The sequence below is a fragment of the Poecile atricapillus genome, chromosome 2, assembly GCF_030490865.1.
Source record: "Poecile atricapillus isolate bPoeAtr1 chromosome 2, bPoeAtr1.hap1, whole genome shotgun sequence".
Lineage (NCBI taxonomy): Eukaryota > Metazoa > Chordata > Aves > Passeriformes > Paridae > Poecile > Poecile atricapillus.
In genome coordinates, this window is record NC_081250.1 from 55,730,102 (window position 1) to 55,754,769 (window position 24,668).

A 24,668-nucleotide genomic window follows, 5' to 3' on the forward strand; every position below is an offset into this window, starting at 1 on the left:
GACACAAGAATGTTAAGATCAAAAAGGCTAGCACCAAAAGATTAAAAAGGGACACTATAAAAGTACACAAACAGTCCTATGCAACTCTGATACATGCCAACAATTTGAGAAAACTTGTGGATATGTGACCAAAGCTGTTTTCATACTGCATCATATAGACCATATGGCACACCAAGGTCTTTCATGAGGGCTCTTCAGAGATATTAATCTCTTTTCATTTTAGACTACTCAGCTTAGCGACCAGAACAGATAATGTGCATACTAGTACAAAGCCAAGAAATAGGGTCTGACATTAATCATTTGGTTTAACTTCCACACATTCATTCAAACACTGGTGAAACTGATATTAGGAAGGAAAGAAGTTGGAAATTACATTTCCTTTTCATGCAGTATCCCATTTTAGTTATTGCTCCTGCTACCATGAGGCATTTCCATGTCCAGCACCAGTATGAAACAGATTTATTCTGTCTTTGCTCAAGTAATTCTTGTGTTGATATATTTTTAGCTAAATATATTACCCACGGACTTTGCAAATATTGTATTATAAATATTCACTGGCACCCCTTAGTATATAGGCATGATTTAAGGCCTGTTGTGCCAATAAAACAGTGCTTAGATTTGGCCTGTCTGCAATGCATCCACTGTAAAACCAACAAATATTAATAAACCTCTTTGTGAATCTTGTCAGAAACTGGATTCATTGTTGAATGAAATCCTAGCTTATATGTGTTAAAAAAATTCCATGCAGTATTTAAAACCTTTAGTCACAATTAAATTGTCTTAAATGCCTCAAAGACCAGTGAATGTATTGCAAACACATTCAATGGCTCTGACATGCAGCTGGTTACCAGTTGTCTCTTATTTCAAATTGGTACCTTCTCCAGAGTCTCTTTCATGGTAATGACTTATAACTATCCAAAGGCTCCTAGAAGTAATTTCTTGTCTGTGTGTTTGGCCAGAAAGAAGAGGAAATCACCAGCTTCACCTTCACTCTAGCAGCTCTATAGTCCTTTATGAAGTATACTGAAACAGATGCAGCAGAAGCAATTCTAACTCAAACAATTTGACAAATTTTAACTTATGCTTTTAATCAGAGCCTAGAAAAAATATTTTGCTGCAACAATTCATTGGGTCAATTCTATCAATATTATGACAGAAAATTTTGCTTACAACATGGACTGAAAAGTGTGACCCTATCTTTCTTAGAAGCCCCCTTTAAGTACTAAAAGTTGAGTTCTCCCCAGAGCTTCCTCTTCTCCAGGCTGAACAACTCCATCTCTTTCAGTCTTTCCTCATAAGAGAGGTGCTCCACCCCTCTGATCATTTTTGTGACCCTTCTCTGGGCCTGTTCCAACAGGTCCATCTGCTTCCTGTGCTTGAGAATTCCAGGGTTCAACACAGTACTCCGGGTAGGGTCCTGTGGAAACAGAGTAGAGGAACAGAATCATCTCACTCAACCTGCTGGGCATGTTTCTTATGATGCAGCCCAGCATATGGTTGGCTTTCTGGGCTATAAATCATTTGACCCACCTTGTCTAGTGGAAGGTGCCCATGCACAGGGCAGAGGGGTTAGGACGTGATCATCTTTTGATCCAAACTATCTTATGATTCGAAGTCTTATATTAACAGGATGATAGTCTCTAATTATTTACTGAAATATCTGAAAGTAATACCTAGGAGTTCAAAGGTAAAGCAAATCTGCCCACATATATCAGTAAACAAGTCTCCAGCTCCCTGAAGTCTATTTGAAATAGAATACACAGAATTATTTATTGCTCACGAGCTAGTGTCGTGAGTTGGTTGTTTCATACAAAGGCACACAGCAGCACTTACCAACTATATTGAATAGTCATTTTCTGGAAACACTTATTCATTAAGTACCCTGGAATTAGCCTTCAACCATGAACCTAGGTAAGTGTCCACTGTGTGTGTTTCATTTTCAAATATAATTAGCTAACACAGTTCATAGAAAGTTTCCTACTGATTTCAGGCAACTAAGCACATACTTAGATCTACAGACTACCCAAAAAGAGAAGTCTGCTCAAAACCTGCCTAGCCATTTTACTCCGAATATACTTGTAGAATCCTGTGGGAACTCGATCTGGAGTAATTTTCAGCATCAGCATTTTTCAGCATCTGCAATATTTACTGGTGTAAATATTGATTGTGTTTTAAGCGGAACAGTTGCCTATTTGAGCCCAGCGTTGTCAGATGTGGAGTGTCTTCTTAAAAGCATGAAGCATTTATCTTCTAAAAAAAGAATCAGTTGCCACCATGACAGGAAGACCAGACTCTGGTATTCAACTGGAAGTAGTCACATGACTGCATGTCTAGCAGGATGCCTAGACTAGACTGCTCTCTTGATGCCAGCTTCTCTTGAGAATTTTCTCCCTAGAAGTACAGTATGGAGCCCTGAAGTATTAAATTATATAACATCACTTTTTCCAAAAAAATAAAAAGGGGAAAAAAAAAATAATAATTCTTATTTCTGAACCAAATAAAATAAGTGCATTTTTAAACAATCACCTGTGTCACCATAGTACTAAAATAATTATTGCTCTTTCCTAGGTCTTATAATCTCCCCATCCAGGAAGACTTGTGAATCAATGATATGCACAGATTGCTAGCAGAGACATAACTATGTCCAAAGAAAATGACATAGAAAGAGTTAACACAATAATGCCTTGGGCATCTGTAATAAAAATACATGCTTTAAGCAAGTATTAGTAAAAATAACCCACCAACAAAGACGAGCAACAGAAAAGTTGCAGAGTACAGACTACTAAGGGATTAATAAATATTAATAAAGGAAAAATAAAATTATCTGCAAGCTCAGCTCAAGAACCAAACACTTGGACATATTGATTAGAACTATCTTAAAACTTTTTTTTTTTTTTAATTGAAGAAGAAAATAGTCCAAAACCATTTCAAGATGTGGTTTCAACCTCCCCCTAGCAAAATCAGCAATGCAGAAGTGTTAGAAGGCTAGCAATCACCCTTGCGATACCTTGAAGGGGGCTACAAAACCCTAGCTGAGAGGGCCACAAACTCCTTTCTGAGGGACAGTTCTATACAGTTCCTAAAGGTGTGACTTGCTTGCTGCTAGTGTGAGTCTGTTGAAAATGCTCATTTAAACCAAATTAACATTGGAGCTTCCAATAACAGCAACAGCTACCCGTGGTCTATCAAGCAGTTTCTTGACATGAGCTTTTTTTCTAACTTTAACTGTACAAAACTACAATCTACATGAGCTTCTACATACATTGACAAATACCTTGCAAAGACTTCTGGCTGAAAAACCTGTGTCCATGCACAAATATCCACTACTACTCCAAATGAGAGCATATTGTCATTAGCAGTGTTAAATGACAGCAAGTTTTGAAAGCAAAATCGTGTCTTATAGAATTAGTTAATACATTTTTTTTTTTCAGTTGTCTTGGTTTGAAAAACAGGTGTCTGCTAAGGAAGGCAGGATCTCCCTTGGAATGGAAAATATGACCCCCTTCCCTCCAAACTGTTGTAATTTTGAAATTTCAATTACTGTCTAGGTGTTAAGTGAAGGAACCTCTGTACATTATTGTCATTTCAGCAGTAAGTTACATTCAGCTCCTAATCAATACTATTTCTTCAGGTATCATTAACTGTAGGTACCTTGATATAGTACAGCATTATATGCTATGCTGTAACATACTTGTAGTTCTTTAGCTTTATACTGTGTTATTAGTAAGCACTTCTGATTAGGATCTTTATCTGTTACCTCTTGTCTGTTTAATAAAGAATTCATTTTTATAAGTAGATCTGATCTGCCATCCTTAGAACTTATGGACAAGAGTGATTCATTAAACTTAAACTGTTGTCAAAATCAGAGGCTTGTCTAGGCTTCTACTTGTCCCATAACATTGGGAAGGGCTCAATAACAGCTATGCAATCTATGGGTAAGGACTGGTCTGGTCAGGTCTTGCTGGAGATGAAGGGAAGCAGTCCCTTCATGGGGATTGCTGTTCATAAATGCAGAGCAGGACCAAGATCTTCTGTATTGTGCCTGATGCATCTAGCACAATCTCACGTGAACGACTGCAGGTTGTAGCATCAGCTCTTTCCCCTAGCACCTACTCAGGAGGAGAGAGGGAATAGGAATGTGGGGGAAGACAAAGCCTAAACTCTCTCCAACTTTCTTCCTTTGTAATTCAGATGAGCACAGGTCTTCAAGGTGGAGATGAAGAACACACAGAACACAGGGTGCAGAACAAACTGGACCACACCAAATAATACATGGAATAGGACACAAAAAAGCCAAAGCATTGACCCTTGGGAGCCTTGGTATCATGTCAAGTCTTAAGTTTAAAGCCCCAGTGCTGAGATTATTTTGGTACCTCACCCATCACCAGTGGGGACCTCAAGCAGGGAGATGTAGAAAACACATCAGAAAAGCTACATATGAACCTGAAGAGCACATGATTGAGGAGATTTTTTTTTAATGGATGCTACAGTAATATCCTTGTCAACAGCCTGTACATCCTTGAATGTGAACAGCAAGGTCTTGGTATTACAAAGAAAGGAGCTGGTGGAATGCTAGCAACGGTCCTAGCATGAAAAGATTAAAGAATTTAGGGTGCAGAAGGATAGTAAAGGGAAATACTGCACATTTTTTCTCAGATATATATCTGGATTTCTTTAGAGAAATTTCTTAGATTACTTCCTTAGATCACAAGTTATCTTGTAGTACGTGTTCACACTGCATAATATCACATTAAATTAAACTGTTCATTTCTGAGTTTGCATAGGCAGGGCCAAAGCTGATACTTTTCACCCCAACATTCCATTGCAGTATATGATCCCCACAGCAGACATCTGATGACCTCCAAATTAAGTCCCAAGCATGCACCACAGCAAAACTACTCCTACTTTCACCTAGCAGTCTATATGAGGAACTGAAAACTACTGATGTTAATGCTACTGTTAACTTCCCATGTTAATGAGGAACTGAAAGTCACTCCCACCTTTGCTCTTCATGCAAATAAAAATGACTCAGGGAGCAAATTGGAGGGACCCCACCACTGAGAAGTCCAGGGCACTGAAGGACCACTGGGACTCTGATGGATCCATGGTGCTATGTTCTACTTGCACTATCTCTCTCCTTCTCCCTCCTTCCTTTCTTCTCTCCCTCCATTCTCCTCCCTGTCTCTCCCGCTCCCTTCTCTCCACTATACAATTAATTTTGCAAAATAAAGTCAGAATTGCTGAACCCACATTTGGTCTCTTTGCACTTTAATTTGAGCAGAGGACATTATACATCTATTGAACTGCAACATTTTAATCGATGTCATGGAAAGGATACTGTTCTCTGACCCAAAGTGCCATTTAACAAACAGAACAAAACTTTTAATGGCCTTCTTCCCACACTGTCTTCCTCTGAGGGAGGTCGACCAAACTTTTACTATTCTTTCTCCCACCTGGTGGGAACCAATTGTCTCCCTCTGAGGGATATTGAAAGAAGAAATGGTTACCCAGGATGACCAGGGTAAGGCTAATGTTTTGCTTTTTCTCCTGGAGAAGTTGGATAATTGTCCCTCTGCTCTTGGTTTGGAGTGGACACAAACTAATTGAGATAATGAACAGGTGACAGCTGATTGCATTACTAGTATATAGGCCAAGGGAAAAATGCAAAAAGGGAAAGACAAAATTGCTGCTTGTGCTATACTTGGGGCAGTGTTAACTGCAGCTATAAAGGAAAAATCACATAGAAGCAGCAAGGAGGCAGAGGCTATACATTCTTTGCAGAATTTAGTCGAAGAACTATGAGATCAATCAGAAGAGCATTACTGCCACTCAGAGAGACTTAGAGCAGCTCTAGTTGAGCATCTGTAAGTTATGAATTCTAAGCAGTCCAGGATGAGTCTCTTTACCTTCAAAAAAAAAAATAAAATAAGCCAAAAAGCTCTTAGGACAATTGGATATAAAAAAGTTAAGACCTCAAAACTGAATAAAGTATGAAGGAGATGATGATGCTTTTCCAGCTGTGGTCACAAAAGAAATACTTTTTTACAGCTACTGAATTGGATAAATTGCAGTCCTGGGTAAACCAAAATGTTTTTGTATTCCATATCTATCTGTGCCCAAAATTGTTAAAGTCTCTTTACGACCCAAAAGTGCAGCTGGAAACACAACCATAGGGCTGGGGGTTGTCCAGGCTTCTTATGGTCAGGACACTCGGGCGGAGCTCTCTCTTGGCTCTTGACACTTTCTGTTCCCCTTTTGTTCTTGCAGAGAGTCAGAGCTGAAGTAACATGGGTGGAGGCTCCCCTCTGGTTTTCCTTCAATTTTTTTTCCCAAGGGGGAGCAAACCAAGGAGCTGCATTTCATAATTTAAAACCATTTCAGAGGGAATTTTGTAACATCTCTCCATAGCATGAAGCCAGAGCTGGTTAAGGTTGGGCCACTGTTCTTCAGAGCCTGGGAGTCTTTCATCAGAACAGGGACCCAAGACAGCAACACCAACACCAGTGGCCTGGAGGCTGCAGAGTTGACCCTGTCTGGAACTGGTGTAGAGCCAGCAGAGGAAGAGGCAGGGAAGGAGAGGAAGGAAGCCTACCAAGACACCACACAAGAGCCTGTATCAGCTCTCTGGCAGCATTGATTTTTTTTTGGCCAGAAATAGTATTTCCAGGTTTTGTTTCTCCCAGCTCCCATTGTTCATTTCGGGGGAAAGGGAGTTTTGGAAAAATGGAGGCTTGTTCGCCGTGTTGTTTCCTTCATTCACTCTCTCATGGCCCAAAGAGGGGTCTCCATTTCTGTCTGTGTTCCCTGGAACAATTAGGGGAACCTCCACTGCATTTGTCAGTGGGGGAACCCTTTCCCTTTGTCTCTCAGAACACACATCTGCTAAGGGTGCCATGCTAGGGGGAGGTTTGCCTGCTATTTTACCTTTGTTTCTCAGAATATCATCTGTGGAGGGCACTATATTGTGGCAGGGGTTTTTCTGCCATTTTAGCTTTCCCATTGCTCCCAGGGACTCTGTGAGATTTAGTAGTTTTATATCTAGTGATTATTTTTTTGCCTGCTGCTGTTTCATTTTTTAGTAAACTATTTTTTTCCCTTATATTTAGTTGATTGGTGGAAAGGGATTGGTTAAAACCAAAGAGGAGGTGATGTGTTTTCAAGTGTCCATCCCATTAAATTGTCTTAAACCAAGACAAATTTGGGATCCAGCTAAAGGGACATGAGAGAGAAAGTGAAAAACTATTTTGACTGAAATGTTTTGTATTGCCTACAGAACTCACTGGTCACCATGCTTCTTAGTCTAATGAGGCTATGGAAGCTAGCCTTGAATACCTCTTAATACATATGGTACAATTTGCCCAAGATATGGCTCTTATTTGGATCAGGGACACAAACCCAGATTGCTTTGTGGATACACTCAGTGATATCAGCTTATGTAGAGATAATATCAGAAGGAATGAGAATTATTTGGGACATGTATTCCTTGCTGTCCTTGTCTTGGCTGCTGCTTCTGAGGCTTTATTAATAATTGCATTCAGCCTGTTGGAGGAGCAAATGAGAATCACAGAATTAACTGGGTTGGAAAAGACCTTTGAGATCATCAAGTCCAACCTATGACCTAACACCACCTTGTCAACTAGATCATGTCATTAAGTGCCACCTCCAGTCTTTTCTTAAACACCTTCAGGGACTCCACCACCTCCCTGGGCAGTCCATTCCAATGCCCAGTCACTCTTTCTGTGAAGAGCTTCTTCCTAATGCCCAAGCTAAACTTCCCCAGGTGCAGCTTAAGGCTGCATTCTCTTGTCCTGTCAATGGTTGCCTGAGAGAAGAGACCAGCCCCCACCTGTCTACTATCTCCTTTGAGGGAGGTGTAGAGAGTCAAAAGGTCTTCCCTGAGCCTCCTCCAAGCTAAACAACCCCAGCTCCCTCAGCCACTCCTCATAGGACTTGTGTTCCAGACCCTTCACCAGCCTTGCTGCCCTTCCCTGGACATGCTCCAGCATCTCAACATCCTTCCTAAACTGAGGGGCCCAGAACTGGACACAGAACTCAAGGTGTGGCCTCACCAGTGCTGAGTTCAGGGGAAGAACCACTTCTCTTTTTCTGCTGACCTCACTATTCCTGATACAGGCCAGGATGCCATTGGCCTTGGCCACGTGGGCACACTACTGGATCATGTTCAGTCTACCATCAGTCAGTGCCCCTAGGGTCTCTTTCTGCCTGGCCTCTGTCCAGCCACTCTGGACTCAACCTGTAATGCTGCAGGGAGTTGTGACCAAAGCGCAGGACCCAGTACATGATCTATTAAAACTCACATTATTGGATTTGGCCATTTAATCCAGCTTGTCCAGATCCCTCTGCAGAGCTCTCCTACCCTCCAATAGATTGATATTCACAACCAACTTGGTGTCATCTGCAAATTTGCTAATGGGAGACTCAATCCCGTCATCCAGATATCAACAAAGATCTTAAACAGGACCGGACCCATACACAGATCCCTGGGAGACACCACTGGTGACCGGCCACCAGATGGATGCAGCACCATTCACCACCACTCTCTGGGCCCAGCCATCCAGCCAGTTCTTAACCCAGTGAACGATGCACCTGTCCAATCCATGGGCTGCCAGATTTTCCAGGATTATTCCACGGGAGATGGTGTCAAAGGCTTTGCTGAAGTAGACAACAACCACAGCTTTCCCCTCATCCACCAGGCAGGTCACCTGGTCCTAAAACGAGCCCGGCTAGGACCCTCCCCTCCTAAATCCATGCTGGCTGGGACTGATTCTCAGACTGTCTTGCAAGTCCAGTAATATGCACTCAAGATGAACTGTCCCATAATGTTGCTGGGCACTGAGGTCAAGCTGACAGGCTTGTAGGTTCCTAGATCCTCATTTTGCTCCTTTTATGGATGGGCATCACACTGGCCAGCTTCCAGTCATCTGGGACCTCCCCAGCTAGGCAGGACTGATGATAAATGATGGAGAGCAGCTTAGTGAGCTCTTCTGCCAGCTCCCTCATCACCCCAAGATGGATCTCATCTCATCCCACAGATTTGTGAGCATCAAAGTGGCTTGTCAGGTCACTAACTCCTTCCTCCTGGATTATAGAGGAACTATTATACTTCCTGTTCCCATCTATCAGAACAATTTTTCCAAGCCTTTTACTTCCTTCTTCACCTCAGGTCTTTTGAAAATGTTGATTTCCCTCTGGGTGTTAAAGACACAATATTTTTGTTGTTAATTCTGCTATGTCTATTCCATATGGCCTGAAACATGGGGCAGAGATTTCCAGGGAAGTTCCCCAGAGATCTTTCTGCATGTTGGAAAATCCTAAGTCACATGGGAGGATATAGGTCAGATTCTGAAGAAATACTCTGCCCCAATCGTTTGGAACTTTACCCCTGAACAAATTCAGAATAGAGGTAAGAGCAGAATATCTGAAGCAAAATTGCAGTGGCAGCTCCAAAGAGTGGCAACTTACTGCACTGTGCTGGGCCCTGGCTACTGCTTATCACATGCTGGTCATTATAATGCACAACAGCACCTACACCCAGAAGGGAAGGAGAGCAAATCCACAGACACCATAATAACTCACACTGCAGTCAAACCAGAAGGGCAATCTAAGCCCGCCCCTGCCCAGAGGATGAAATGTAAGAAAAATCCATTCACCAAGTAGATGACAATGGAGAGGCAGAACCCTCACAGCCAGCAGAGGAATAAAAACCAGAAACAATTACTGAATCTTTATCCTTAGGTCTCCACAATCTGAGGAAAGACCTCACCCAATGAACCAGTGAGTTGTCAGTGAGCTGGTTGATCTGAATCTAGAACACTGCAGGTGATACTACAGTTTTGGATGGTGCTGAAGCAAGGTGCTTGAGATCTGTGTCTCCTGATGTGGGTATAAACCAGGGGATCATGAGGCCCACACCTCTCAGCTTCTGGACGCAACTCTTAACAAGCCTGAAGGAGAGATATCTTTGCCAAGAAGACCTCCAGCTGCAGCAAGGCCCTTGGAACACCATGGAGCAAGGAATTCAATGCCTACAAAAACTGGCTGTGATAGAGATCCTTTTCTCAAATGACGTCCAAACCATCAAGAGTCCAGTCCTGGTTAAATGTACAACACTAATATGGCTCAAACTCACACCAAGCATACTCCCACTTCCTCGAGATGATGCAGTGGAATGAGGGAAATGAGACAGTGGGCATTAATGACTAGAATACTACAAACATATGAAGATACTGTCCACACCACAACTGAAACCCAAATCTCAGCAATGGAAACAGATTTGACTGAGCATATGCAAAAACCAGAAGGATTGAAGAGAGTCAGAAACTCAGGAAGGAGCTTAAAGAGGACTTTCCCCAAGTTTCATCAGTACACACAAGAGTCTCTGCTATCAGAAGCCCAAGTCCCCCAGCTATGGAGAGGGGGTACACCCCACAAGCCAACCTGAGGTTCTTCCTGCGTGAGCATGGGGAAGACATGAGAAGATGAGATGGAAACCCCACTTTTGTCCTAGCACCATGGGTCCATAAGCTAAAATAAGAAACTAGTAATGAGGAATTCTGCAAGAATGAATGTAGCTCAAATTTCTCATGACCAAGTTGCTAGGCTTAACAGAAGGGAGGATGACATGTCTGATCCCTTGAAGGGACCACCAGAATATAAGCCAAGAGAGGGAACAATAACCAGAAGTAGAGAGGCCCTGCCTCTAGCCACATAGAAGACAGGGAAAACTGAGTCTATTGGACTGAGTGGATCGAATGTCCTGGCACATCAGAAGCACAAAATACAAAGCTTTGGCTGACACTGGTACACAATGTACTCTGATACCATCAGGACATATAGGGGCAGAACCTGTTTCCTTTGCTGGAGTGACATGGGGGTCTCAGCTGTCTCAGGCAATGTTACATTACCACTTCAGGGATTAATTTTTCTGTGCAAATGGAAAAAACATAAGAGGAACACAAAGCATTGAAACAACATAGTGAGACAACAACATCATTATTATTATTATTTCAAAATTCAGTTGCTTTGGCTGTGTAGCATAAGGAAAGATTATTTCTGTTAATATCTGTTCAACACCTTTAAGGTCTGGAGAGACGCAGTCACCAAAACTCTGGAATAATCAAGCTAAAGTAAATGCTATCACTTTATGTTGAGAATTTTTTTTTTTTTTTTAATTTATACTAAAAATTGCAGTGTTACTATGAAAAAAAACACTCCTCTCTGTCATCAGACCCTTATGGTACAAATTTTGGACAGACAAGAAAAACATAAATCTGGTACAGTACTAAAACATTGCAGTGTTACAGATGTCCAATTTCCGTTCCAGTACAGCAGTGGTCCTGGAATTAAATGCCCTCTGCCACTCCCCTGCCACTCTTCAGCTCCCTTAGTTGATTCATAGTTGCTGAAAAATGGTCTTAAGCATGTCAGTGTACTTGAGGTAGAAGATATAGATGTTTGGAGTAATATGCTATTTTTGTGCCACATGCCAATGTAACTCCAAGCCATCCTGCTTAGGAAACAGTGCCAAAGTCATCCTGACATGTGCACAGCAACCATGGTGGATAGTAACAGCTCCCAATACCTCCCATACCACAGATGTCCTTGATTACATTGCTCTTTATTTCCATTCCAATTCAGTACTCTATATTAATCAAAAGTGACAGATGGAAGCTGTAATACATCTACAGCTCCAGATCATTAAATATGATGACCTGTATTTCCTACAGTAATCAGATCCTGCTGCAAGTTACCTCTGTCTCATAAAAACCAAGGCTGGCAAAAGAACATCTATGATCATGAAGATTTTGCTTGTTTCTTTGCAAGTTTCAGTTCATATCAGGAGTATTTATATTTCATACTTTTGCTGTGTCGATGTGTTAAAGTTTGGGGGAACAAATGAGCAGCATATATCCTCTAACTATAATAATATTTAGTAGAGGAAAAGTGTGGGTGATACTTGTCTTTTTAAGAGTATATGGAGCACTCTGTATCTACTAGGAAATCCAGCTAGTTGATCAAGGGAAGCCAGCTGATATAATCTTTTTGGATTTCAGTAAAGCTTTTGATACAGTTTCTCACAGGATGCTTCTCAACTGAATATCCAGCACAAAGCTACGTAAAAATGTCATATTTAAGCAACTGGCACAAATCATGCTTTGTGGGTCAGGCATAAAGCATGAATGAGGCTCCACTAGACTGGTGACCAGTCATAGTGGGATTCCACAGGGCTCTATCTTAGGCACAGTTCTTTTAAACATCTCCATAAATGACTTTGATGCAGGACCTGAAGAGATGCTAAGTTTGATGACGATAGAGAATTGGGAGGACCTGTTTACACCCTCAGAGGCAGAGAGGCCCTGCAGAGAAACCTCAACAAGTTAGAGGGCTGACCAATCATCAACTGCATGAAGTTTTAAAAAGACAAGTGCCAGATTCTGCACCTGGGGTAGGGCAAGCTGAATTGGAGGGTTGGAAAGCAGCACTTCTGAAAAGGGTCCTGGACAACATCAAGTTTAATATGACTCAGCAGTTCCCCAGCAGCCAGGAGGGCCAGTTGTGTCCCAGAGTCTATTAGACGTATCATCACCAGCCAGTTGAGGTGAAGTGCAGCGGTAAGCACTGATCTCTTCTTTCTGGTTACCAGTGATAAGACCCAAGAAAATGGCATGAAGCTGTATCAGGGAAGTTTAGGTCATATAGTAGGAAAAAGTTCTTTGCTCAGAGGGTGGTTGAGCACTAGAACAAGCTCCCCAGGGAAGAGGTCACAGCACCATGCCTGCCAGAGTTCAAGCAGCTTTTAGACAATGATCTCAGGCACATGGTGTGATTTTTGGGCTGTGCTTTCCAGGGCAGGAATTGGACTTTGATTCTGGGTCCCTTCCACCTCAGGACATTCTATGACTGTATGATACTGTCTGGAAGAAGTTAACACAAAGACTTCAAGGAAGAAGATGACTTTCAAGAAGCCATTTTTAGCTGATAGTCTTGACATATCAATGATTTGGTTTTATTTCCACAGAAGATCAAGAGGCTTGTCTAAAGTAATAAAAGATTTTCTTAGTTGGAAAAAAAAGTGGAGGAATTTGTAACTGAAATGAATGTACAGACTGCAAAACATGGAAGAAAAGGGTGCAATTACCTCTGTTCTCTCCTTGGCCTTCAAACTTGCTGCTGAGGGGAATGGGATGGGTAGCTTATTTTGATCCATATGAAAGGCCTCTTCCATGTGTACTTCCTCAATGAAGGAAAAATCCCCCATGAAGGGATTTGACGGAACTCTAGCACCTTGAAAGAGAGCTCATGCCTGCCTTGGAAGTATATTTTCCTCAGTCTCTCCCACTGCAGTTATTCTGCTTTGTGAGAAATACTTGAATAATCCTTGGAGCAGGATCCTAAGGCCATGTCACTCTGTCCCAGGTATGTGCTCTGACCACCAATATAAGGACTCATTCTCCTTTTCTTACTGAAGACTGTTACTTCTGGCTGGTGGACCGATTTGGCAAATTTGGACACATAGGAGGAAATTAGGGAGGTGAGAGAATGGAGCTGGGTGAGGAGACATGGAGAATTAAATTTGATACTTATTAAATGCTTTATATTTAAATAATTTGACATTATTAAATGCTTGCTTCCTTTTGGCTTTTCCTCATACGTGTTTGCCCAAACAGTTTTGTGAGATTCAAAACCAAATTTACAAGTAGCTTAAGACTAACGAAGTTTGCATCTAAGCACAGGTTGTTCATGCCAAAAAACCTGTCCAGTATTCATCCTGAACTTTAATCCCAGTTCTGACATGAATTCCCCATATGGCCTTTTTTAATCATATAGAGACCTTTAAGAAAGCAAGCACAGGTGGACAGTTTCATAAGAGGGAGTAAAATAACACTGCATTTATTTCAAAGTATATTTTATCTTTTTTCCTTAGTTTCCTTATCTGTCAAGTAAGCTAAACTGTATTTCCCAGTAATATAAAGCAAAGCACACATTGGTCTCACCACTTTACCAATAAGTTTATAACTGATACCTTGGTAAGATTCTATTTCTCTCTTTATCAAAAACATAGCTTTCCCACAAATGTATTGCACTGGTAGTCATATTGGATTTGACACACCACTTGAAGCAATCATTTTCCTCATCAATTTCAAGATGCTATCATTTCTATATCACTTTACAGCTATATAAGAAATGATATGTCAGCCTTATATGTCTTCCAACCTGTTACATGATAAGGAGACAGAAGTTTATTCTGTATACCAGGAAGATATTATACTGCATATAATTTAATAGATACTATATTTGGGGGAAAAAAAAAGTAACTCTTGAGTACTGACTTTAAGCAGCAACAAAAAGGCATACATGACAAAACCAGCACAGCACACAAGAATTTGGAGATTGTAGGTCCCTCCTTCTTCCATTCCTGGAAGCAATAGATAGAAATAAAATTTAGAGATGACCTAAGATTTTTTCTTATGCAACGGCACTTTAAATCAGAGTAGCCTGGTACTTACATACAGTGTGAAAAAACAAAATCTTGAAATTTAAATATTTACCTCAACATCCCTCCTTATCAGAATCTTGAGTATGACTGTTTTTCTCTCTCTCTTCCCTCCACAATCCCCATCACTACATATCTCTCCTTGCAAGACTCATATTACTTTTTGAAGTGAAAAATGTTATTTTCAGTGGCACTACAAATTTCAAACAGAGTACATAACTGTTCTCAGCTGAGAAGGAAGCTAGTTAACAGAGGTATATAATTGCAGACACAGTTGGTCAATCATTGCGTAGACTCTTGAAAAAAACCTTAAATCCCAGCCCAGAATATAACTAGGCAGGATCTGCAGGGTGCCAAACCATTTTCCACTAATTGCCAAGTTAATGAGCTTTGAAGTTTGAATTGCAACCACAAGGCCCCAGGACTCTAATGTGTTACTAAGCCTTGGGCAGACAGATGGGGTAGCAGATGATTTGCCATGGGGACTTTGGTGTTAGCTCTGTACCAGTCTTTTGCCCCACTAACCATAGTGGCTGCTAAATGCATTAAAATTGTGAAAACAGGCCTGTTTCCATCGCACTGCATCTTTCCTAAACCATACCAACAACATGCAAATAAGGAGGTGCAAACTGGTGTACTAAGACCAAACCATGCTAACCTGTAACATCTACCACTGCTTTGGATAAAAAGGTAACGTAAACCAGGCTGTCTTTGGTTTTGATCACCTTTCCCTGCAGAAAATGAAGATGCTCCAGTATAAACCTCTCCTTCTTTCTACATATTTCTTGCACTTTTTCATACTCTTTTCTACAGCATGGTACTTTGAAATTGGACTTTTCATAAGCCTACACGTGACTATTACCAAGTGAGGGACTAAGGTCACCTCTACTGAATGCTGATTGTGGCATCTTTAAGATAACCTCGTCACATTTTCACATTAGTAACTATTTATGTCAAACAGACATAACTGGAGTAGATGAGGTTTATTTATGTTCTAGGATTTAGGCCCTTAGAGAAACTGTAGGGCCTAGTCACTGGAAAGGGACACAAGTATCCCAGCATGGCCTGCCAGCCTCATGTAAAGGAATTGGACTTCCTGGGGCCCTGACCTGGTGGTGTAAACACCTCAGTCACATGTAGCATGATTTCATTACAAAAGTCAGAGAAAGTAAAACAAAAAGTGCCTCCTGTGAAGGGAAGGAATAACTAGTCTCTGAGGTATGTACCTAACTGAAGAACCTATGTGGGTGCCTACAATGGCTATGTAACACAATGTAAAAAGAAGGTGGGAGCAGTCTGGACTTGCTTATGCATCCCCAAACATTGAGGATGGGGTAGAACTCTGAGAGATTTTTAATTCCCCTTCCCTTGCAGAAATTTCTGCTGGCTTCATGCATCCCCCTTAAAGGAGTTCTTCTAATGTTGACAGTGCTGAAGCCTAGCTGCAGATGGAAAGCAGCTGAGGCTTGGCACAAGAGCCAGCAATTAGTTTGCATCTCATACTGTGTCCTCAGACCTTTAAAATACATGGGAAGAGGTTCAGCAGATAATTTGTTTTCCCAATCCTTTTATGAGGCTCAAAGCAGCTAAAAAGTAATCAAGAAAGTCCTACCAATGAACTGAAATTTCTGCTCTGCCCTGTGATCAGTCCCTGTATTTTCAAATTGTGCAAACACTCCTTTATGCATGGCAGCCTATAAAGGGTTGGTTTTTTTTTTCATATTGAACTGCAAATAATGCCAGGGCAGAAATTCAGAGCTAGAAACATCAGCTCATCTTTCAAATGTCCTCTTGGCTTCAGTAAGTACTGGAGGAATCGCAAGCAAACATGTGGTGCCTCAGATCACGTGTTTGTTGTTTACTTGGGCATGTTAGTTAGGGAAGAAGCTACTGAGATAAAACAGATTTGTGTTGCATTATATCATCGTGAGCTAACAGAAAGACACAAAAAAGGCAGTACATGTGACTGTGGTCTCGTTTCCTTTGAAATTACAGATGGTCAAATTTAAGACATGAGTTCACCTGTTAGAAATAATGAAATGTCATTAAAATGTGTCTAAGAGAGTAAAGTTTTCCTTTTTAATCCCTATTATATTTACCAGATGATACCACATCTGATTTTTAAGGTTTTTTTTTAAAACTCAGACTTGTTTGATTTAAAATAATAAATTTAGGAAAATGCTTTTTGTACAGTGATCCCAGAAATGGATCCAGAAGTCTTAGGATTCCTTCAGCCATTCTTCCAGCACTGATATCCAAAAGGCAGAAAATACCTATTGTTACCATTCTGTTGACATAGCTAGTGATGCAGAATAAGAAAGATACTAACCCAGTTACGCAAGCATATTTCTAATTTTACCAAATTCAGTATGCCTACCTGAAAATCAACCCTATCATTTCATTTGGGCATAATTTTCTTTATCTCCTTCTGTTCATTCTTGCTAACATGAAAATATTATATTTTAGAGAAGTGCTATTAACTTATACAAAATTTTGAAAGCTTACCTAGCTCTATTTAGGAATAAATTAAGTCATCTGCAACCACACTGTTTTTTAAGAAGGTACATCTGATTTTCCTGGGTAAAAAACAGTATATATTAAGACATTCTATGTACATTTTATTTAATGGATACATAATTTCAGCATTTATCTTAAATATAATAATACCATTTCTTCAGCCAGAGAAAACAGTGAATTGCAATACTATGAGAAATAGATTCTCAAGGATGACAGGAAGATAAATATTTTCCATGTTAATCTCTTTTCCTCAAAGCATCCCTTGTGTCACTTTTAATAAATAAATTCCACAAAGAAAATAGCAAATTGGAATGAAAGTTCTTCTTTATAAATATGGCAATACCTCAAGGAGCCTCAGAAGGGATGGTTCTGCCTCCTCTACTGAACAAAACATCATCCTCTGAGCATCCTATGTAAGCAGTACTGCTAGTTTCACAAACAGGCCCTCAGAAATAAGATGTTCAGTGTAAGGGTGAAGAAATCTAGCCCAAAATCAGTTTTCTGCCAGGCAAGTTTCTGCCTCTGCAGTTCCCACAACAGTCAAAAGGAAAAAAGATTCTTGCACTGTAAAAGAAACTTGATTTTCAGACAAATTTTCTCCTGTACTGTCAAACCCTGGATCCTGGTGTGTGGTTACACATTTTCTAATCTTGACCCGTGAATGCTAATGCAAAAGCTGCAACAAAATCCTTTTGGTCTTTTGTTTTTGGATGGAGTAAAATTAATTGTTTTCATAGTGGTGCTGAACACAGTGTTGATAATACAGAGATGGCAAGGAAGTTATGGGTGCATGGGAGCTTAGGAGAAGACACAGCCAGGACAGGTGACCCAAACTGCCTAAAGGGATATTTAATACCATAAGACATCATGCTCTGTATATAAAGGTGGAGGGAAGGAGGAAGAGGAATGTTTAGAGTGAAGGTATTTGTCTTTCTAAGCAACTGTTGTACACCATTATGCTTGCTCCCCCCGAAACAGCTGAATGTCTGCCTGCCCATGGGAAGTGAACTAATTCTTTGGTTTTTCTTTTGCTTATGTGCATGGCTTTTGCTTTCCCTATTGACCTATCTTTGTCTCAACCCACATTTTTTCTAGCTTTTACCCTTAAAATTATCTCTGTGATCCTGATGTTGGGGGAGTGTGTGAGCATCTGCATGTTGCTTGGTAGTTCACTGGGGTTAAACCACAACATCTCTGTTTAAGAAGAATTACATCAGCCTCCAGGAGAAAAACCGTCCTTGTTTAAACCTAGACAGCACAGTCTTTGTGCAGACAATATGGAAGAAAAAACAAGAAATCAAGATGTGAAATGTAAGCCAAAGTACCATGAGTTTCCTAGCTCTCTAAAAGCATAAACACTGGAAACAAAACAGTAAGTGACCCTGTGATAAACACAACCCCTCCATACTCAGATAGACCATACAACAGATACTCCTTTGCTCATAATCTTTTCCCTTGGCCCCCTCCAAATGCTGCCTAGGCAGGCTCCAGTTGCCTTCTACCTCTGAAGCACCTTATTCCACAGCAGCAATGTTCTTCTTCAGAGTCTGACACATCTATCACCACAATCTTTTTCAAATGAAAAAAACAAGAAAGTCAACAGTGGTCCATCTTTTTTGTCCTGGTCCTCTTCTTTAAGCTACTGGGGTCTTTTTTGAATTAATTTGCTTTGTAAGTACAGCTGCTAGATAAGTATTGGAAATCTGTGCCAGGAACTGGAGCTGGAAAGGGGGCAGCCAAGATTTTTGAGCTGAGAAGTGTGGGACTCTGGAAGGGGGGATGAAGAAGGGGATGACAACTGTAAGTTAAAAATTCCAGCAGTTAAAACTGCCATTTTTTCTGTATGTATATTTCAAATTAAAGTACTATGTAAACTGTCTTAGGAAATAAAAATACAGAGAATGACAGTATGGAAAGATGCCATTCCACCTTACTTCAGGTGCTCATCTATAACAAGTGAAGAAAGAAAAAAACTGACATTGTATTTATAATTTTCTGCTGCTGCGTGTATGCCTGAACTGATGTGATAACATCTTCCTCTATGCAGGTGTGCTAGAAAGGAAACATTGCACTCATCGGTTTCTGAGTCCCATTAAGTAGTTGCAAGTACTAAGTTAAAAAAACTGATTTCTACATTTCTGCTCTTTTCATGGACAGATGATTGTGTCTATCCCTGAAATTATGTTCACCTACAGACTTGCACTACATCTGACTCTCACTTAAAGCTATTTCTGATTTCACTCTTGAACTGAACAACAGAACAAAAACTGACATCCTAGATTCCCGTCCCCACGGCTACTTGTAGCGATAAAAAGATGGTTACAGTGCATGTTTTTAGGGTTTTAGCTGTCATTTGGCAACACTTTCAGTTACACACTGATTAGATTAAAACTAAAACTAGATACTGCATAGAAGTCTGGCTTACCACAGCTATCACTTTTCTGTCAGAGATCTCATTGTCCACAGGTTTTGTAGACCCACAACAAAGTAATTACACACCAGTACATGAGAACAGGAAGAGGGTGTGGTCTTTAGCTTCAAAATCACCCATCTCCATACTCAAGTGCTGCATTCCCCCTTCCTTGCTATGGACTGAGGCTCTGCAAGCCAACAGAAATATGAGAATGCAGTGCCTCCTAGAATGGAAATTACACTGACACTGTCAACAGTGTTAATTGCAAATCTCCCACAGCAGCATGAGCTAATTGTATCAAAATGGTAATGACAATAACAAAACACTTCAAATTGTTTCCTGTGTTTTACATAAGAGGGAAAAATATGTGTTCTCCTCTAAACTGTGTTTCTTTTTCTTTTGTCTTCCCCCTTGCATGACTGCCCTGTCATTTTAGCTTAATATTCAGTTGTGGGTTTTGCATTTTCTTTGAGCTGAGCCCAACATACCTGATTTGTCACTGGACCTTGTTCATGACAAACATCACTGCCAGTTGCTAATGCTTCCTAGAGCAGCTAAGTTTTGTCCCTCAGTATACTTTCAGGCTTCCCATCTGGCTGAGCTGGTGCAGTGTATTCATAGGTTTCAACTTACAACACTGTTCTGAAAGAAGCAAAATTTCCACTAGATCTCCACTAGAGAGAAAAGCAGGCTTAAGTCTATGACAGCCCACAGCTTCTCATCAGAGTAAAAACAGCGGTACCACGCACCTTCCTTTCCTCAATATGCTACTTTTTTCACTTCAAAATATTTCTGAACTCTTACTTGCAGGTTTTGTGGTCTCAAAATCAAACTAAATATCTTCCTGATTGGATTGGATCTGGAGGATGTTTTACCACCTGTTTAAGGAAAACATCACAATATAAAATACTACTTAACTTTGTTGCCATCAGATAGCCCTTTAAAAGTGGATTATACTATACGGGAATTGCATTTGAGTGTCTTTTTAATATTTCTTGCTTACACAATTTAAAGAACTCAAAATTTCAGCAAAATTCTTTTATCTGCACTCACCACACTCTCTGGCTGCCAAGAGTAAGAAAGCTGCTATCCCATTTTCTCACTGGGAATAAAATATATCCTGTGACACTCTTGATTTAATAACAGGGTAAGGAACTTAGGGTGCACAGATCATGCACAGACATCAGGACAATATATCTGTTCCAGAACCCACATCCCCTCCTCCCAAGTGCTTTTCAAATGCAGATCACAGGCTGGAAGAATAGGTCAGGTGGCCTCCAGCCCATTTTCAGTGTTATTTGCCTGAAAACTGAGCTGGTCCTTCCCATTACAAGACACTTTTATTACAGTCACTTCACATCAGAAAAGCCTGGAACTCTGCATGTGCACAAAAAGACCATGCTGGGTATAACCATATGACAGGAGGGGAAGAGATTGTGGCATATGACTTTTGAGATGTCTACCATTCTGTTAAACTATTGGTCAAGTTCAACTATGTCTAAAAAGTTAATGGGATATGCATACAGAAATTTCCTTAGGAAAAGGATAGTCAGTTTTCCTTAGGAAACCAGGCTAAAAATTATGGCAACAGGAATTGCTAGGTATCCCAGTTTGGTATTAGTATGTAGAGGCTAATAATCTCTCATGGTGGAGATAACTAAGTAATACTTTATTAAACATTTCCATCAGGATAAAGACTATACTTAAATTCATGTATTTTCCTATACACAACTTCCCACCTTTATGTAGTTTCTTCTATAAATTTGAGGGGAAGATTGGGATGGCAAATTCAGTAAGTCAGGAAAATAACAGTCCCTGGAACACCCTTGTATACATGAATGTCATACAGACATTTAAGATTCACATGCTTGTACAAGTATACAACACTTGCCTTCAAAAATATATCTACCCTCCCTGTGTATCAGGCCCCAACATAGTCTATCCATGTCAAGAATTGCGGTTGATCTGATGCCGGCAAAACCAGAACTGGAAATCTTGCATAGCTACAAAACAAATGCTCAATGTTCATTATGGTATAAGATTCAGTTGATATACATCAGGCACAGACATGTGGTCAAGGACAGGCATTGGTCAGTCCTCAAACTAGGACCTTCAGTCCTTTGTTTATCCATGGAGCTTCAGCTCAAACTGTTGTTTCCTTTTCAGAAGTGGATTTATTCCCTGCTATTCAGAGGCACAGTTCTGTTAGAATACCCACAAGTCACTGTCTTGCCTTATCATCAATAATACACCTATCCTATGAAGTACAAGAAGACAGTTATATAAAAAAAAAAAAAAAAAAGAGAGAGAGACATGCATTTCTCTTTCAACCGCCTAAAAAACACCTTCTTGGACCCCATGTGGATAAACACAAAGGTAAGGAGAAAATGCAGCCTTTGAATAGTCTTTCTCCTCTTATTGCCCTTCTGACTTGTAAATCACAATCTACAAGAAATGGGCACATAGCTGTCACAAAGCATAATATGAACCTACAAGGGAGACATGATTAAAAGGAAGAGAGACAAGCAATGTTTTAATGATAAATGAGACTTGGATCAGTTGTAGATGTATTTAAAATACAAGAAGAAAGTGTATTTCACATGTTCAGCTTTGTGCAGTGATTTTGTTTATTATTTTAACAAGTTAGAGAAAGTGAAATTCATCTCTCTTATTTATGTGTTTGTTGGGTTTTGTTTTAATTCAGACAGGCTGTGAACAAACATTGAGACCCAGCAAGGAGACAATGTGGGCTTTATTCTACCCATCAATTAGCCCTAATCACCTCTTCTTTGCATAGTCACAGCTGTCCTGCACAACACAACCTCCCTCTCCAATTTTCAGAACCCACATACTGCTTTAAGTAGACACAGCCAAGCTTTGATGCTCAGAGATTGTCAAAACGTGAGATATGGTAAAGCAGGAGTCCTGCAGGTGTCTGTCAAGTGACTGAGACAGGCTCTTGCTATGACTCAGACAAGACAGAGAAGTATGGCTCATAGCTGTTATTTCCACTGGCATCACCTTAAAACCATAGAATCATAAAATAGTTGAGCTGGAAGGGACTTTTTAAAGGTCATCTAGTCCAGCCCCAGGAACATCTTCCACGAAATCAGGTTGTTCAGAATCCAGGCCAACCTGACCTTAAATGTTTCTAGGGATGAGGCAGCCACTATGTCTCTAGGCAACTGTTCCAGTGTTTCATCATTTGAATAGTCTAAATTTTTTTTTCCTTCTAGATAGTCTAAATTGACCCCCCTTCAGTTTAAAACCATTACCACTTGTCCTATAACAAGAGGCCCTACTGAAAAGTGTGTCCCTATCTTTCTTATAAGCCCCCTTTAAGTACTGTAAGGTCATGATAAAGTGTTTCTGGAGCCTTCTTTTCTCCAGCTGAACAGCTCCAATTCTTTTAGCCTTCCCTCATAGGAGAGGTGTTCCATTCCTCTGATCATTGTTGGGGCCCTCCTCTAGACCTGCTCCACCAGATCCATACTTTCTTGTGTTTGAGAACTCTAGAACTGGACACAATATTCCAGGTGGGGTCTCATGAGAGTGGAGTAGGGGAGCAGAATCCTCTCCCTCGACCTTTTGGCCTTGGTCTTTTGGTTCAGACCAGGACACAGGTTTCTGGGCTTAGAAAACACTGTTAGCTCATGTTTAGCCTCTTATCAACCAGAACTTCCCCAAGTCTTCCTCTGCAAGGCTGCTCTCAATTTCTTCATTCTGCAGCTGGTATGGTACTAGGAGTTGCCCCAAGCCAGTTGCAGAACCTGGCATTTGAGCTTGTTGGACCTCATGGGGTTCCCATGGACCCATTTCTCAAACTCGTCCAGGTACCTCTGGTACTTTAGATGAGTCAACCACCTGATCTGGTGTCACCTGCAAGTTTACTGAGGGTGCACTCAATCCCTCTGTCTATGTCTCTGATAAAGACATTAAGTAGCACTGGCCCCAGTATGGACAGCTCCCTCAGGGGCCCATATTGGGTCCCCAAGCTGTTGATTACCCTGTAGATGTGACTGTCAAACCAATTCCTCCTCCAGTAAACAGTCCCCCTCTCAAATCCATCTTTCTCCAATTTAGAGAGAGGATGTTGTGGAGAACCATATCAAAGACCTTAAATAAATCCAGATAGATTTTTCCTAAATCCAGATTAGATCCTTTCCCTTGCCCATCATAGAAGGTCATTAAGGTTTCTAGATCAGGCAGAACTTACTTTGGTGAAACTATGCTGGTTGTCTCAACTCACCTCCCTTTCACGTGCCTTAGTATGGCTTCTAGGAGGATCTGTTCCACCATCTTCCCAAGCACAGAGATAAGATTGACAGGTTGATAGTTCCCAGGATCCTCCTTCCTACCCTTTTTTGAGATAGGTACAATATATCTCTTTTTCCTGTCACCAGGGTCTTCACCTGACTGCCACAACTTTTTGAATATCATGGAGAGTTGGCTTGCCAACTACATTAGCCAATTCTTGCAATGCATCTCACTAGGTCCCATGGACTTAAGTAGGATCAGGTTCCTCAGGTGGTCATGAAACTGATCTTCACTTACAGTGGGAAATTCTTTCCTTCCCCAATCCCCATCTAATAGTTCATCCACACAAGAGATGTGGGAGGAGAGGTTGCCATTGAAGACTGAAAAAATAAAGTTTTTGAAATCCTCAGCCTTCATTTTGTCCACCTTCATTTGCCAATCTTGCTTACCTTCTCTGACCTTTCTTTTCTAGCTGTTGTACCTGTAGAAGATCTTGTTATTCTTCATCTAGTCAATTTCAGGTCCAGCTTCACCTTTGGCCTTCTTCACCTCATTCTTACAAAACTGGGCTGTATCCCTGTACTCTTCCCAGGATACCTGTCCTTACTTTCCCAGCCTGTACATACACTTCTTGCAGTTTAGTTTGACCAGCAGGTCCTGATTCAGCCATGCTGTTCTCTTGCCTTCCTTGCTCCATTTCTTGCACGCAGTGATCAAGAGCCCTTGAGCGCTATGAAAGGTACCCTTGAAAGATCTGCCAACTCTGTTTTTCTCCCTTTTCACTGAGGGTGGTTTCCCAGGTGTCCTATTGACTAACTCCTTGAAGAGTTGTAAGTTTGCTTTCCTAAATTCCAGGGTCCTGACTTGACTCTTTGCCTGACCCATACCCCTCACTGATGCCAGTTTGGGGTTTTCTTTTTTTTTTTCCTTTGTATGTTCTCTGTATTCTTCACACATATATTTGTA

The 24,668-nt window shown here is 40.8% G+C and overlaps 1 protein-coding gene across 2 annotated transcripts in view; it reads right to left on the reverse strand.

Annotated features, from left to right (window-relative positions):
* Positions 1-1,236: 1,236 nt before the first annotated feature.
* Positions 1,237-24,668, reverse strand: part of LOC131575369 (dual specificity calcium/calmodulin-dependent 3',5'-cyclic nucleotide phosphodiesterase 1C-like) — a 57,620-nt gene continuing 34,188 nt past the window's right edge. For both annotated transcript variants that reach the window (XM_058830745.1, XM_058830746.1), the window contains one exon: positions 1,237-1,417. In XM_058830745.1, coding sequence (XP_058686728.1) covers positions 1,393-1,417 — 25 coding nt within the window. In that variant the 3' untranslated portion in view covers positions 1,237-1,392. The remainder of the gene's footprint in view (positions 1,418-24,668) is intronic.